The 16509-nt window shown below is 50.6% G+C and overlaps 1 protein-coding gene and 1 long non-coding RNA gene across 3 annotated transcripts in view; one reads left to right on the forward strand and one right to left on the reverse strand.

The window, feature by feature from the left end:
• The first annotated feature begins 1375 nt into the window (after positions 1-1375).
• CALB2 (calbindin 2) overlaps positions 1376-16509 on the forward strand; it is a 28792-nt gene continuing 13658 nt past the window's right edge. Inside the window, exons 1-3 of the mRNA XM_047836588.1 lie at positions 1376-1510; positions 13557-13633; positions 16196-16285. Of these exons, the coding sequence (XP_047692544.1) occupies positions 1417-1510; positions 13557-13633; positions 16196-16285 (261 nt within the window). The 5' untranslated portion in view covers positions 1376-1416. The remainder of the gene's footprint in view (positions 1511-13556; positions 13634-16195; positions 16286-16509) is intronic.
• The window catches only part of LOC125153435 (uncharacterized), a 37944-nt gene continuing 32797 nt past the window's right edge, over positions 11363-16509 (reverse strand). For both annotated transcript variants that reach the window (XR_007147486.1, XR_007147485.1), the window contains 2 exons: positions 15634-15713; positions 11363-12497 (listed from right to left, as the gene is read on the reverse strand). This is a non-coding gene — a long non-coding RNA (uncharacterized LOC125153435). The remainder of the gene's footprint in view (positions 12498-15633; positions 15714-16509) is intronic.

Here is a 16509-nt window from a genome sequence, read left to right on the forward strand (position 1 = left end):
AAACTCTGAACACATTTGCTCTGAGCAAAATCAAGTGGTGTGGGAACCTTCACTCTGTATTTCTCCTTCAGTCTCGCTCTAGGCTTGTCCCTCCCTCCAAGGGACAACCTTCCCCCCTCGGTCTCCTCCTGGCTCCTCTGCCCCAGCGACCTCCTTTTGATTCTCACTTAGCTCCTTCTCTTTCGCTCTCCCTTCGGAAGGCAGTTCAGCTAACACTCATTAGTACGTGTTAATGAGCATCAATCCATTTCTCAGTCGCTCAGCAGGAGAGGGGAGAAAGGAGGGACTAGCAGCTGCTCCCTGGGTAATGGGTGCACAGGCCTGGGGGCTCAGGAGCTCAGGCTACTGGAGAGAGTGGGGAGGCAGCCTAGTGCCCAGCTTGGGGAGTCCTGTCTGCTGTTCTCAGGACTCTGCCCTCAGCAGCTGCTTCTGTTTTCTCTGAGACCAGCACAGAACATTCCTAGGTCAGCAATGGATATTCTCTGCCCACTGGCCTAGGCAAATTCCCATCATGTCCTTAGGTGGGTGCGGTTAAGACCCGGCACCAGGAGGTAGTTCTGCCACTCCTTGAAGAACTGTCTAGAAGCCCCCAGAGCCTGTCCAGGAGGAGGCAGGTAACCAGGGCACAGAGGGACTTGGGGAGGGCAACAAGCAAGACCCCAGGGGGACAGTGGAAGCCCCTCCTCCACTCCATCTGGATCTTCCCTGGGTGTCCCTGACTCCAGCCGCTCCCCTACCTCCAGAGCCTTGAAAATCCTTGGCTTCTCCCCAATATGGGCCCCATTTAGGGACCATGAGAGTGTGGGGAAAGAGCTGGGTTCAAATTCTAGCTCGGGCCCCTCTTTGCTGTACAAGTCATGTAACAGTCATTTGAAGTCTCAAGTCCCCTCCTCAGAAAATTGGTCCCTGTTCTTCCTGTTGTGTAAGGGTCAGACGGGAGCAGGCATGAGAGACACCCAGTGAACCGTGAAGAGCAGATGCTATTTGTCAAGCTTACATTATTATTACTATTAGTGGTGCTGCGGCTACTACCCTTATCACTATTGCTACTGCTAGTAACAATACCTGGTAGCTGTACTGAAGAAGGTCAGAGAGAGGCAAGAGCAGCCTCTCCCCGCTCTTTGCACCGAAGGGCCCCTGCTTCCCTGGCCTGGCGGCGAGCGGTCTCAGCGCCCACGTGCGCGTCCCCGGCGCTCCCCGCGCCGCGCGCCCACTGGCCGAACCGCTGCGCGGCCGCCGCCCGCCGAGACCCGGGCTGATTCTCTGAGCGCGCGCGCCCCCTGCTGGCGGCCGGGCGCGGGCGCAGCCTCCGGACTGTATATAAAGGCAGCGTGGAGCGCAGGACCTGGCCGAGTGCGGGAGCGGAGCCGGGCGCAGGGACAGCGCTGTGCGCCTGAGGTCTCCGAGCCGCTCGCCATGGCTAGCCCGCAGCAGCAGCCCCCTTACCTGCACCTGGCCGAGCTGACGGCGTCCCAGTTCCTGGAAATCTGGAAGCACTTTGACGCAGACGGTCAGTAGATCTCTCAACTTCTGTGCCCATTGGCCCCCAGGGAGCCTGCGGTGGAGGGGAAGGGGACTTTGCTGATGCGGGCAGGTGTACGTTGGTCCCTGGGGGTGTTTGGGCAGCAAAACCTGCTGAGGTCGGGGTCTGGAGTTTGGGAAACACCTGGCTGCTCTGGTGACAACTGTCAGCAACTTTTCTTCCCTAGCACAGACGGCAGAGAGCCCACCAGCTTCTGCAGCCTCATTCTGGGCAAGTTGGAGCTTTCCCAGGGAGGAGGCCTGGGCCAGCAAGGCTCCCCATGATTCCCCCTGCCATCTTACCTTCCCCGCCTTTCTCTTCAAGGTAATGGCCTGCCTTCAGCTGCTGCAGCCACAGGTCTCAAAAGCCCACTCGTTTCTTTCTTGAGGTTCCCCTTTTGTTTAATACTAGGTTACCCCCCCCCCCCCGTCACTGTCCTGGAGGCTGAGGCGAGCTGGGGGATACCGAAGGGAAACCCCTGGCCTCCCCAGAGTGATTGGCTGGGAGCGGGAGTGGAGAGTGACATCGGGGCCCTGAACACCCCTTGGGCTTCCTTTGCCCATTTCCCATCCTCCCTGGGCAGATGGGTCCCATACACAGCAGCAGTAGGTGTGGTGGGGGCAGGGGTGAGGTACAAACCTGACATTCCCTCATGGTGATAATCCTGGGTGCTTTGGGTGACACCATCTCTGGGTGGGGGAGGCACAATCTTAAATGCAACTGAGACATCGACTTACCCAGAAATCAAGGACTGGACTGAATGACCTTTGGAGGTGGCTCTCAGTGCTGGCATTCTAAGAGTCTATGAATGGTCTGACTCCGGCATAAAGTGAGGCCCCCCTTCAGGAGCTTCTGATATCACTAGAAATGTTTTCTCCACCACTCCAAAAAAAAAAATTAAGTGATCTGATTCCCTTCTCTGAATTCCCGGCTGGGGTTGGCATCCAAAATGTTCTGGCATCTCAGACCATTGGCAGGGTGGTGGCTCAGGGTGTTTATCCTGGGATTGACAGTGAGGGGGATGGGAACCAGAGAGAGGATCAGTCCCTGGTTCACTTAATTCTTCCCTCCTCCTTTCCTCACCTCCCTAGAGCATGAAAATGACAAAACAGAGGCCCTCTGCCCAGAGCACTTGGAGAGGCAAAGGTTAATGTCCAGGGATGCTCATTAGTAAAGTTTTGTTTTCTTGGAGCCAAGCAAAGGACTGGGTGAGCAATACCTGGGCTAGGACAGTGATCTGCCTGTGAATTACTGAAGGAGGTGGGTAGACTGTTACATCTGTAAAATGGGGCTAAGGAGGGGTTGTACTTTCAATCCCCAGCTTGTGCCATAAAACTCCCTTGGTGAAAAGGGCTGTAAGGTGCAGCCTCTTAGTGTTCCAGATGACGTGCACCTTCCCTAAGGATGCTTCTGCCAGTTTATCTGCACCAGAGACTTTCAGGATTCAAGGAAAGTTACCAAGTGGCCAAGGTTACACCACCGGCCTCCTGCCAGATGAGTCAGCTATAATAAACAGAGGACTCCATAGATCTACTTCCCCCCTATGCTCGGGGGGACAGCCAATAGCACTCCCAATAATCAGGTGAATCCTTACATTTATCTGAGACCTCGTACTGTTCAATATACAATCACACCTTCTTGAGTCCCACACTGTGAGGCTGCTGGGCAGGTCGCGGTTCTCCTTGTGCAGACAAGGAACCAGACACAATGGGTGAGTTCTCTGAGGCTGTATAGCAAGGTAGTAGTGGGGCTGGTTCCTGGCCAGTGTTTATGCCCTACTTTTTGGACATGCGTTTGGGTTGGAAGAGGGGTTTTTCCATGATGATAGGTACAAGTTGCCCTCTCATTTGCCCACAGAAGAGCCTCCACAATCCGCAGGCTTGGAGGTGATGGACAGTTCCTTTAATCTCAGAAATGGGTCCTTGTCTGGGCTGGAGCATAGCTAAGGTAGCACTGGACACAATAGTCTTGAAAGGCCCCCAAAGCCACTGTGCCTCTGGCTGTCTCCTCCGAAATGAAAGGGGAGCTAAATGCTTGCTTCTTGGTTCCTTGTCCACCAGACACCCCGTTGCCCTCTCTGCTCATGGCCTCAGGGAATTCCCAAGAAAGGGCTGCAGACCTAACAGAGAAAGAAGACAAAAGGGCTTAAAATGCCAGAGATGGCTCAGAGGTGCTTTAGAAAAATGAGGATACGGTCAAGTTAGCATTCTACTAAAGAACCCAGAATTATTAGGCTGTGGACTGCCTTGCTCCATACCTTCCTTACCCTACCTGTCCCACATACCCAAAGGCTACTGGGGAGACCCCAGTAGCTCCCTGCACTATCTGCTCCCCCACCACCACCCCGCTTACTAACTCTGGCTTCTATTTTCACCTGGGGGTTTCTTCCTGATACAGATTCCCCTGCCACTCACAAACTTAAAGAGCTCTGGCAGGACTCTCTTTTGCAGCTCACAGGTCCCTGGAGCCCAGTTAGGCACAGCCACCAGGGGCAGGGAGCCACTGCCCCACTCCTCCTGGACCCCCTAGGAAACAAAGACAAGGAGATCCTAGGAGAAGCTGAATGCCAAAGAGAGTGGAGATGGCGTGGGGGGCTCTGACCCTAACTCAGCCTATTCCTAACCAGGAGAAAGAGTCATCCTGGTGACTTTGCCCTAAGAGTTAGAGTCTTTTCAAAATCATCATCAGTCTCACGGTGGAGGAAGGAAGGAATGGTGGTGGGGGGCAGGGGCCAGGAATATCCTATACCATCCCTGAACCCTTCCTCCTCAGTCACCCAAGTTCACGCATTTGGGGGAGATTCAGATGTCATCTCTCAAAGGCAGAGGTAGGAAAGACAGTAGCCAAGCACACCGTAAGGCCCACATGCCACTTCCATGCTCTGAGTGACCCTTCCACGGCCCTGTATATCTGAGTCCACTGCCCTGTTGTTACCTGCTCACTTCTTTGTCAGGAATATCCTCATTCTGCAAGATCCAAGCAGCTGAGTGGTTCTGATCAGACAGGCCACCAGCCTCCTGTTCTGCCAGTGGGAATTTCCATGGAGAACCAAGGTGTGGCCCTAAAGGGAAACACCTTAGCTTTCAGAAGCAACTGAAATCATAGGGATAAGATGGATTCTCTCCCAGAGGCCAGCAGACATCCCAGATCCAAGTAGAGAATCCCACTCACCCTAGGAATCTATCTGACATAGGTACATTTGTCCCTATGCAAAAAGTGGTATGAGGAGGAGTCTCTTACTGAGTTCTTTGGAATACTGAAAATTTGAGGGGGAATGTGCTTCATTAGTGAGGAGAAAAATGAATTGCGCCAGTCTTTAGAGCAGAATATTATACAACCAAGCAGAGTGAGGTGGGTCTTTTGTACTGCTGTGGGAAAATGTCCAAGATGTACTATTAAGATTTTTTTTTTTATGGGGCACCTGGGTGGCTCAGTTGGTAAGGCGTCCAACTTCGATTCAGATCATGATCTCATGGTGTATGAGTTCGAGCCCCATGTCAGGCTGTGTGCTGACAACTCAAAGCCTGGAGCCTGCTTCAGATTCTGTGTCTCCCTCTCTCTCTGCTCTTCCCCCACTCTCTCTCTCTCTCTCTCTCTCTCTCTCTCTCACACACACACACACACACACACACACACACACACAAATAAACATTTTAAACACGTAAAAAGAAAGATTTTTTAAATGGTAGCTGGATGATTATAGTATGACCCCATTTTCATTATTCATGAGGCAAATTGCTGAAAGATACTTGACAGAATATAACATAGACAATAGAGAACAGTGGTTCTCTCTACAGACTGGCTGAGATAAAATTAAAAGGCATTTGCTTTTACTAAGTTAATTTCTGTCATGTTTGAAAACCGTATAAGAGCTTGTGTTTCTTGTGTTCATCTGCCAAACAGTAAAGATGCAAAAAGTTATTTATCTCCAGTTGTGGGAATCTGCCCAGACTCTTCTGGGCATTCGTCTGCCTCCAGGTGGCCCTGGTGACACGGGGCGGTTCTCAAAGCCTCTTGCAGAGAGGAAGCTGTGTTCCCTATCTGTGTGGGCCTGCAGACCTTTGAAAATTAGGGAGAGGGAGGCCCTGCCCTTTCTTCCCTGCTCTGCCCTCCTCCACCCAATGGGAGTGACAGAAACATCCCTAAGACACACGCACCGCGAACACCCTCCAACCCGAGTGCCCAGGCAGGCTCTGCCAGAGTGTGGGTCACTGCTAAGTTTGTGACCTGCAGGGAGCTAAGCCATAGGGCCTCACCCAGGTGGAGAGAGAGGACTGGGCCACTCGCACTGAAATACTAAATGAAGGCTCCTGGAACAGTGAAAAAAGATACTTTTTTTTCCCAAACAGGGTTACAGAATATCCGGTATATATTATTTACACAAACACTACAACATTTACAATGCACTATAACTGTGCTATTCATGAGGTGACTATAGGACTCATAAAAACGACCACTTTTTGGCACAAAAAGTCAGAGGCATCTGGTACAGGGAGCCAAGTTCAGAGTTATTTGAGGGAGGCTTTCTTTTACCCGTCAAGCGAATCTCTGTCAGGTCCATGTGTCCATCTGGGAGAGCAGAGCATAGATTTGGGGTTTGTGATGGCAGGATGTGGGGTTCTTTGGGAGTAGCCTCCTGTCCCATCCGGAGTAAGCCCTAGGAATCAGTCCCCCACTCTGCTTCACCCCTAAACCCCCAAATGCTTTGCTAACAGTGCCCTTTGGTATGGAGTGTTCACAGCGTGCTGGGCGGCCCTGCGCTGGTGGCCTCCATGTGTGCCCCAGGCCCAGCAGCCTGCCTCCGGGGGGGGTGATTGCACCAGCCAGGGAGGCACTGGGGCTCCCCAAGGAGGCAGCCCTGAGACCCGTTTTGACAAACAAAACACTTGAGCCCGCCTCGCCAGGGCAGCCACCAGCCCAGGGAGCCTCCGTCCCTGCCCGCTCACCCTGTTTATTCCCCTCTAGACTCCAGTGGCTGCACTCGCTGAGCCCCTGAGGGAGGTTTCCAGGGCTTAGAAGACCCCTCCGGGAAATCTCTTCTAACACCTGGGGAGCCAGAATTACTAGAGCAGGCGCGAAGCTCTTCAAAAACAGTGCCTCTCCCCTGGTGGCTTTCCTGGCCAATGGCACCCCATGCCCTCCTTTGCCCAGCCAGGCCCATCTGGGGCCTCTGGCCTCGGCCCTCCCCTGCTCCTCCCTGGCTCTCTACTGTCCTCCCTCCTCTCTCGGCCAATCTGCCCATCCTTCTGGCCTCCCCCATGCCTGGGAACCGGCCCAGCGTTAGGCTGCCAGATGTCCACAGGTTCAGGGGACCCAGCCCAGCCCCAGAACCACTGTTCCAAAAGTGGCGCTGCCCAGAAACAGATTCAAAGTCGTGTCTGAAAATTCATCCAGTAGCTGTTTGCACTGTGTTTTTTCACCCCTAGAAGTCACTGAGGTGACTGACAGAGAAGCCAAGACAAATGCAGGTTTGGACAGAGGTCGTCCCTGGGATGAATAGGACACCAGGCTGTAGGCTGTGACTCATCTCTTTCCCTCTCTCTAGCATCCTTACCTGTCTGCTTACCTGGCCGAGTCCTAAAGACCAACCAGCAGGGGTGGGGAGTAGGACCCTCTTTGTAAATGGTTCACACCATGAAAAGTAATATTAGTATCAGGGCAGGATCTCAGGAAGCCAATTTCTAGCCCCCAAAGGGTGGTGTTTGACTGTCTCAAAGGGTGCTTAGGCTGGGAGGTACAGGGCTATTTGCCTTGCCATAAATTTGAACCCCAGACAAACAACCAAGTGGCTTGGCCTCATGAACACTTTCTTAACAAGGAGTCTGAAACTTCGTAACTCCTGTCCTCAATTTCTCTAACCTGTGCATCACAGAGAGACACAGACTGCTCCCACATCTAGGCCAGTAGTTCTCAAACTTGAGTGTGTAGGAGGGCTTGTTAAAACACAGATGTCTGGACCTCACTCCAAATGCTTCCGCCTCAGTGGGTCTTGGATAGTGCCTGGGATTCTGCATTTCTAACAAGCTCCCAGGCAATTCCAATGCTACTGTTCCACAGACCACAATTTGAACAGCAGGCCCTTATACTCCAGACCTACTAAATTGGACTCTCCATTTTAATAAGATCCCCAGGTAATTCTTGCACACCTTAACATTTGAGACTCACTGCTCTAAAGCAGTCCTTAACCCTGACTGCACGTTCAGATCACGGAGAGAGCTTTGAAAACATGCCCACAAGAAGTCCCCATCCCATCAATTAAATCAGAAGCTTGGGGCGGGGGGGGGGGGGGGGGGGAGGGAGGGAGGGGAGAATCAGGCAATGGTGTTGTTTTAAAAGCTTCCCAGGTGACTCTAATACACCGCCTGGGCTGAGCACCAATGCTCTAAACTCTGAGCTGAAGAGTTTACAGCCATGGACTGGTTCAGAAGTCAGAGTATAAAAATGATGCTTTCCATTTGTATGAGATTTTACATTTTCCAGAATGCTCTCACAACATTACCTTGTGTGGCTCTCACAACAGCTCTATAAAGTAGAAAGGGCATACATAGTTATACCAATTTTAGAGATCAAGAAATTGAGGCTCGGAGCCACAGAGCTGGTGGCTGTTACCTCTTACTCCAATTTCCCTTGCCTGTTCAGGTCTTAGAAAATCCGGATGTACACACAAGTCTCAGTGAGAAACAAGTCGGCCTCTTTCCAGCATGGGGCAGAGCAACCTTTGGTCAAGGCTTTCCAGTGTCTGTGATCAGCTTAATTGTAAAACAGTTTTGTCTCACTTTAAATTTGGGGAAATTGAGGTTAGGCATCCGACTTCAGTTCAGGTCATGATCTCGCAGTTCGGGAGTTTAAGCCCCACGTCGAGCTCTGTGCTGACAGCTCAGAGCCTGGAGCCTGCTTCAGATTCTGTGTCTCCCTCTCTCTCTGCCCTTCCTCTGCTCGTGCTCTCTCTCTCTCTCTCTCAGATATAAACATTATAAATAAATAAATAAATAAATAAATAAATAAATAAATAAATAAATAAATTTGGGGAAATTGAGGCATGATGGTGAAGAATGGTAGCAAGAGTACAATAAGGAAAGAGGCAGTGTCCCTGACTCCCACCCAGCCCCTTCCTAACATTCACGGGAAGTGGTTTGATAGGAAGGTGAGGAGTAGCGGTTGCTATGGTAACCACATTCTTGTCAATGCCCATCCACATGAGATTTTTGAGATTTTTGTGGTGGCCGGTCACCCCATGCCCTGATAAGAGGGTCATAGAAAAAGCAATACATTTGTCTAGTGCTAAAGTCCTCCCTGGAAGGATGTTGGCCAGCCCATCCTCCACACCAGACAGACAGTAGCTGCTGCCTGGGTGATGGACGGAGGCGGCTCTGAGGGAGACCAAGTAGCAAAGGCCTTCCCCCCCAAAAATGGGGGATGCTCCTTCCAGGCCCACAGCCCCTGCCTCCCTATCCCCCCATCTCTGCTCTTCTCCCTCCACCTTCAGCTGGTAGATCCTGGCCATTCTTGTTTGGCTGCCTCACCCCACTAGACTATTAAATGCTCCCTGGGAACAAGCCCACATCTAGAATTATCTACAGCTCCCTGAGCACCGGGCACAAAGTTGAACTGTTGTTTACCTCTGACAATATATGTTTGTTGAATTGAAGCACCTTTTGTCCCTTTGCTGGGGGCACAGAGAGGAAGCGGTGGTGGGATATTCAGCAGGGTGAGAGGGGCTTGCCAGCCTCTGGGACCGTCCTGCTGCCCACGCCGTGCAAGGTGGATCCAGGGAGAGGACTGGTTTCTACCGTGGCACTATCCTGGCTCCTCTCTGTGTCCGATTTTACGCCTCCCTTTGTCCTCCCTGCCCAGTAGCTGGGGCTTCTCAGAGAGGCCTTCCCTGCCCACCCTATCAAGCAGCCCTGGCAGGTCCATCTCTGTTCTGTTGCCTCATCATTCCTTCTCCTTGCTGTCCGTCTGCCCCTCCCTATTCCCACCCAGTTAGAACATAAGCCCCATCACAGCAGACCTTGTCTGCCTCACTTTTACATCCCCGGTGCCTAGCATACAGCAGGCACAAAGTGGATGCTCAATAAATGTTGAGTGAATGAATGAATAAAACCTAGATCAGGAATTAGGATACTCCAATTCTGGTCCTGCCTTGCTGTGTGTTCCTGAACAGATTGCTTACCTTCTCTGTGCCTCAAGTTTCTTTGTCGCAAGAAGAGGATTCTGTTCTGCCCTGTTGTGATCCTGTGTGTCTGAAAGGATTGTGACAGCCTGGAAGACTGGAGCTAGATCTTGTACATCGTCATACCCCCACATGGTAACCTACACAGGGCTACCTTACACATAGTGAGGCTTCAAATGATCTGCTGAAGCAAAGAGAGAAGCAGATGTGCTTTGATCAATTAAAAGTGTTGTATCTGTAAGGAGTAACTGATATTCACAAGTGTCCGTCCTCTCCTGCTGGGCTAGGCGCTGGCTGATTATCTGGCTCTTAAGGTTGTTAACCCACCTTAAAACTTTTCTAGAACAAGAATAAACACAAATACATGTATGCTTTGTAAATTTCAGAGAAACCCCAAGGAAAAGGCGGGTCCCACAGGTCTGCACCTTGATGCTTTTCTTCTTCCCGTTCAGATTGCTCAGTGGGACATGGCTCAGTGCTGGCCTCACGTGCTTCGGCCTCCCTCTGCACCCCAAACTTTACTAGCCAAAGCAAGCAGCCCAAAGCCAAGGTGTTCCCCAGCCTGGGCAGCCAGCAGAAACACCGCCATGGTGCTAACGGACCACTGGCATCTCGGAGGCTCATTATGGGCCAACACATTCTGTGTGTTATTATCCCATGGGTCTTCACTGCCAACCGTGTGAGGAAGGCACCCTCATTAGCCCCGTTTTATAGGTGAGGAGACTGAGGTTCGGAGAGGCGACACCCCAGAGTGAACTGGTGAGTGGTAGAGCCAGGAAGATAACTGGGTGTGGGTGCCTCCACGAGAAGTGCGAATGACCGCCCCCACCCCCGCCCCACCCCTCCACAGCAGGTTCGGGAGCCAGCGGAGAAATGACAGTGCGTTGCTGCCACCATGCAAAGCAGGAGCAATGGTGGTGAGGGGTGCTGTTCAGAGCTCAATGGCAGCTGCTCCTTCAAATCCATTCTCCTGCATCTGGGGCTGACCCCTCCAAGTCCGCGTCCACCTCCTCCTAATACACTCACAAAACAGACTCACACTCCCTCCTTCATGCGTCCGTCCCACCCCGCCTCGAGGCCCACCTCTGGGGCCTCTGCCGGTTTGAACCCCAATACGTGCTCACAGTGCCACTCCAACCCAGCCCCAGGCTTCTGGAAGCTGCGCCTGGGCCCAGAATTCATCTCAGCTTTCTGCCTCAGAAATGGGAGAATAGCCAGACCACTGCAAGGAGTACCGAGGAAGAGAAAAATTGCTTGTTCCTTCAACTCAGAGTTCTCATCAACTAGACTGCCTTCTTGCCCAGAAAGCCCTTGGACCTTCCCTCATTCTCCCTCTCCAGCTGGCCTCACAAGCCATTAGACACGCACACTCATGAGATTCCAACTCTCCCAAGAACGATGACCACTGTATGCTCTGTGAAAAAAGGAAATTCAGGTCTTCCTTCCCCACACCCTAATTACAATCACATCTCCCCACCCCAGACAAAAGTACATCATTTATCTCACCCCTGTTCTCTCCATGCAATGTTTATTGTGGCGTGTTCTCCACTAGAGGGCTCCTCTCTGGTTATTTACTGGGAATGGAAATTCTCAGGGGATGGGGGGAGGGGGGAAGTTAAGGGGGAGAAAGACCCTCCCCACACACACCCCATCCCCAAAGGCCAGGATAAATACTTTTTTTATGTTCTTTGTGCCATTCGTAATTCCAATGCCCTTGAAGAAAAGCTACCAGTTGACTATTCTCTATAAGAACCGTGCTCAATTGTTTTAGATCAGATTTGAAACCTGACTTTAGGCCAGTGGTTTCCAAACATGACTGCACATGGAAATCACCTGGGAAGCTTTTTTCAGAAAAAATCATGGTGCTTAGTTCATACCCCAAACCAATGACATCAGCATGTCTGAGGGTAGGAGCCAGATGTCCATGTATTTTTTTTAAAATCCCAGGAGAGTCCAGTTTGCAGGAGTGTGGGGAGCACTGCCCTAGACCTGATTTCCCAGCCACAAATGCCTCCTCTCAATCACAGCAGAGACTAATGACCTTGGCCATGGACTCAGCTAACCCGGTCTCTGGGCTATCTGGATTCAAGACTTGAGAGCCTAAAAAGGGTCTCTCGCCTGTCCTGATCTTAGAAGTCAGGCCCTGACCTTGGGACCTGGTGCTGATAATTGCAGTTTTCACCCAGATTCTTATACACAGGTTCTAGTAATTGAACTCAAACAACAGCAGCATTTACTGTCCACTCAGCGGGTTTGATGATGGGCTTTACATACAAAATCCCATTTAATTGTAATTACTCATTTTGCACATGAGGCAGGTGAAATGCCTTTCCACAGTCCTGCAGGTAATAAGTGCAGAACAGGGCTTTACTCTGTGCTCACAGACCTCATGACGTCCGCTCATTGCCTTGCAGTGGGTTGTCTCCCCTACACGTAATCCCGGTGACCAAGGTGCCCCCAGCCCAAAGGACAGATGTCCTGCCTTTCTCCTCCCACTTTTCCTCTCTGTGTTAGTTTCCTGGAGCTGCTGTAACAAAGTACCACAAACTGGGTGGCTTAAAACAACAGAATTTTTTTTCCCCTTACAGTTCCAGAGGCTGGAAGTCCAAAATTAAGGTGTTGGCAGGATGGCTTCCTTCCAGAGGCTCTAAGAGACAGTCCTTCCGTGTCTGTCTCCTAGCTCTTGGTGGTCACCAGCAATCCATGGCATTCCTTAGCCTGGAGATACATCACTCCAGTCTTTGTCTCTGTCTTTACGTAGTCTTCTTCCCTGTGTGTCTCTTTGTGTCTTCACATGGCCTCCTATAAGGACACCAGTCATTGGATTAGGGCCTACCCTAATCTAGTATGACCTCATCTTAATTGGACATGGATTTGAGGGGAGGGGAGAACACTTTTTTTTTTAATGTTTATTTACTTTTGAGAGAGACAGACAGACAGACAGACAGACACAGGGGAGGGGCAGAGAGAGAGGGAAACACAGAATCTGAAGCAGGCTCCATGCTCTCAGAGCCTGACATGGGGCTCAAACTCACAAACCATGAGATCATGACCTGAGCTCAAGTCAGATGCTTAACTGACTGACCAACCCAGGTGCCCCAGGGAGAACACTTTTTTTTGAGGGGGGTGGTACAAGTGAGCAAGGAGCAGAGAGAGGGGCTCGAGAGAGAATCCCACAAGGTACAGAGAGAGACAGAGACAGAGGGAGAAAGAGAAGCAAGGCTCACCCCAAGTGGGACTTGTGTTTTACCTGAAGTGGGGCTCATGCTCACCCGATGCAGGGCTCCAGCTCACCCAAAGCAGGACTTGAATTCACAAACTGTGAGATCATGACCTGAGCCGAGGTCAGATGCTTAACTAACTGAGCCCCCCAGGCACCCAGTGTGGAAACATTCTTCAACTCAGTACATTCTCCTACTTCCAGAGACCCAAATTCTGCCTCGGACCTCACTCACCCTTGTGACCAGGGCCTACCACCTGCTGACAAACCCAGATGCTGATACCTTTTGTCCCCTGTTGGATTCTAGCTCCTGCTGCTTGCCCAGCCAGTTACAGACAGTTCCCAGCTCTGCTCACTTCTACCGGCTTGGCCCAGATGCTGGTCCGTCCGTGTTCTCCGACTACTGAATGTACACCCCCAAAGATACACAGCTATTAATCTTGCAGCTGTATCAGTTGCAAACACCCTGAGGGCAGGACCCACATCCCTAACACTACACAGTCCAAAGCTAACCCAGACACCTGCTTGTTGACCAGTGAGAAGTTCTCCACGAAGCCCCTCACTTCCCCATCACCCCCACCCCCATCAGTCTCACTATTTAGCTCTGAGGTCAATTGCTTTGTCCTTTGCTTTCTTCACAGGAAATGGGTATATTGAAGGTAAAGAGCTAGAAAACTTTTTCCAAGAGCTGGAGAAGGCAAGAAAAGGCTCTGGAATGGTAAGACCAGTACTCTGTTCCATTGTTTGATTTTTCTATCATCTAGCCCATGGCTTTGAGCATTGTCTGTCCCAAGTTCTATATCTCTTAAGCCGGCCTGATGTCTCTGGTTTTGACCTTCCAAGTTTTTCTTTTATTTGTAAGGATTTTTTTTTTTAACTGGAATCATCCCTTGAAAAGAAAGCCTTGCTTCAATATCTTTGGGTGTCTGGGATTGAGGGGTGTTCATGAATGGATACTAGCGGTTAATGAATCCCCTCAAAAAACTGCAAAGCTTTGTGTCTGTGTATGCGTATATAAAAACTTTATTTTCCCCTAAGGAAGAGTCCAGAGTCCAAGATTCTAAGAGGGATCGTGACTCAAGATTGGATGCCTCGGGGGTTTCGAGTGTCTTTATTCTAGACCAGAGTTTCTCAGCCTCAGTACTATTGACAGGGCTGGGTAATTCTTTGTTGGGAGGGTGGGGTTGTCCTGTGCATTGTAGGATATTTAGAAGTATCACTGTCTCTCCCTGTGAGGTGCCACTAGCATCGCCTCCAAGTTGTGACAATCAAAATTGCCTTCAGACATTATCAAATGTCCCTGCGGGGGGCACAGAATAATCCCCACTAGAGAACTACTGTTCTAGACCAGTCTAGAATCCTCAGCAAGGATGTAGGGGCAAACAGAGGATTGCTCCAAACCAGTATCTGAACCAGATAGTACTGACCAGCCTCATTCATGGAGGTGTCAGACTGCCTTTCTCAGCCTGCCTGAAGCAACTCCAAATCGCGTCCCCACCCCTTAGTGGCAGGGTCATTATTTCCCACAGTACCAAGCTGGCACTATTAAATTCACTAAGGCCTTTGGAGGACTGTCTGAAATACTGAAAAGCTAAGGTAGTTGGAACTAGTCTGTTGTGGTTCCCACATCTAGTTCTCAAATATACATAATCAGATCCATTCCCTACCCCAGGTCCCACTGGTCCTTTGGCGGTCTCTCTGCTTTCCCCTGCTGTGTGTCTGTTGGCCAATCCGTTGCTTATTAGCAAGTCTTCATGGCACAGTTTGGGAGATGAGTCACAAACCCAGCAAAGAGCTCCTGGTCCAGAATTCAACAGAGCGCCCAGTGAGGAGGAGGTCCAGGCGATGGGCTTAGGCGATGGAGGTGATTCATGGGTTTGTTTATCAACTGTTCTCCCATCACCCCTCATTACCAGGATAATGAAGCCTGGAGCACAGAAAATACAGGCTTCAAAACAGATTCTGGGATCATGGGGTAGGCGGAGGAATGTGTTTTTATGAAGTGCTTCTAGTCTGAAATCTTAGTCATTCCCTTCCTCAGAAGCCATCAGGGGTGATTCTCAAGTCTGTCAACAACAGTCTCAACTGACACCATCCAGGACTGGTATTCAGAGCAGCTGTTCTATGCTAGAAGGAATACTGGCCTTAGAAGCCAGAGCCACAAGTCCCAATTCTAGCTACACCAGCTGGTGACCTCGGGAGAAGTCACTTCACCTCAGCCTCCATGTGTGTGTAAAACGGACGGGCCTCCCACCTCACTGAGGCTGTTTTAAAGCTAAATCAGATGACCACATCTGTGATAAGAGCCTCGGATCATTCTGTGCACACTTGTAAGTGTAAAGCAATACATATTGTTGAATAAATAGTGATAAATTGAAGCCAGTTCCAAAGGTAGAAAGCAATTGAAGGGATACAGAAAAGACTCTAAAGTGAAGAATTAGTAGGATTCTCCTGGGCCCAGTTCAAGGAAGCACACAGAGCACCCAGAGTTGTCATAGAGGCCGAGAGGCATCAGCTGCCCAAGCAGATTCACCATTGGTTAGGGATGATGAAGAGCTCATTAATGCATATAATTAAATCTGCAGAACCCAAACCAGGGTAAGATTTGAGAATTTCGGAGAGCCTTAGATTTAAGATAGGCAACAATGGGCTTAAGAAGCTTTTGAAGTTCTCTGCCTTTGTAATGGTCACAATAATCTAACGGACGATTTAAATTACCTTGGCTATCTGAAGAATTTCTCCTCACATTCCTCCTGGGATGCAGTCCGAGTAAAAAATATCGTGAATTGCTGTTAGATCTGAAAGAAGAAAATGCACAATTCACCTTGCTCGGTGCAGTGCTTAGTACCTACTGGGGGGCACTGGAATAAGTTGGGTTATATTAGAAGCTGCCTTGGTAAAATGTTGGGGCCTTAGTTCTCACATCTGAGTGATGGGAATAAGTCCTCACCCCTCTGATAGAGCTGTGGTTTAATCCCATCTCAAAGGCAGAGGGAGGGTCATGCTTAATTACACAAATTACATGATACAGGGGCATATGTCCTGTCCCTCTTTGAACATCATGTGACTGAGCCTCAAAGAAGAGACTACTTAGATTTGGAGGGACCTTGACAAGGAGAAGAGTGCAGCCCTGACCACTCAGGGCGTTGGCCCAGCCTGGTTCTGTGCCTGCATAGTTGGGGCACAAAATGATTTGCAATGGTGCTGCATCCAGCAGGTGAGACATCCACGGTTCGCATGGGGCCCGGCAGCACAATCAGCCCCATTTGTTTTCCTCCAGATGTCAAAGAGTGACAACTTTGGGGAGAAGATGAAGGAGTTCATGCAGAAATATGACAAGAACTCGGATGGGAAAATCGAGATGGCAGAGGTGAGTCCTATTGTCCAGGCTAAGAGCTGTGGCGGGGGGGGGGGGGGGGGGGGGGGGGGAGGCGGAAGGGAGCGTCCTGTGCCGTGGGCAAGCATCCTTTCTAGACTTCGCAGTGAGGTGGTGGTCTGGGAGCCCCCACCCCACCTCCGACACTTAGGCTGACCAAAGAGAACAGGTGGGACTTTTTCTGTGTCTCACGAGGAAAGAAGCAACAAACACTGGTT

Source organism: Prionailurus viverrinus, chromosome E2 (assembly GCF_022837055.1).
Source record: "Prionailurus viverrinus isolate Anna chromosome E2, UM_Priviv_1.0, whole genome shotgun sequence".
Classification (NCBI taxonomy): Eukaryota; Metazoa; Chordata; class Mammalia; order Carnivora; family Felidae; genus Prionailurus; species Prionailurus viverrinus.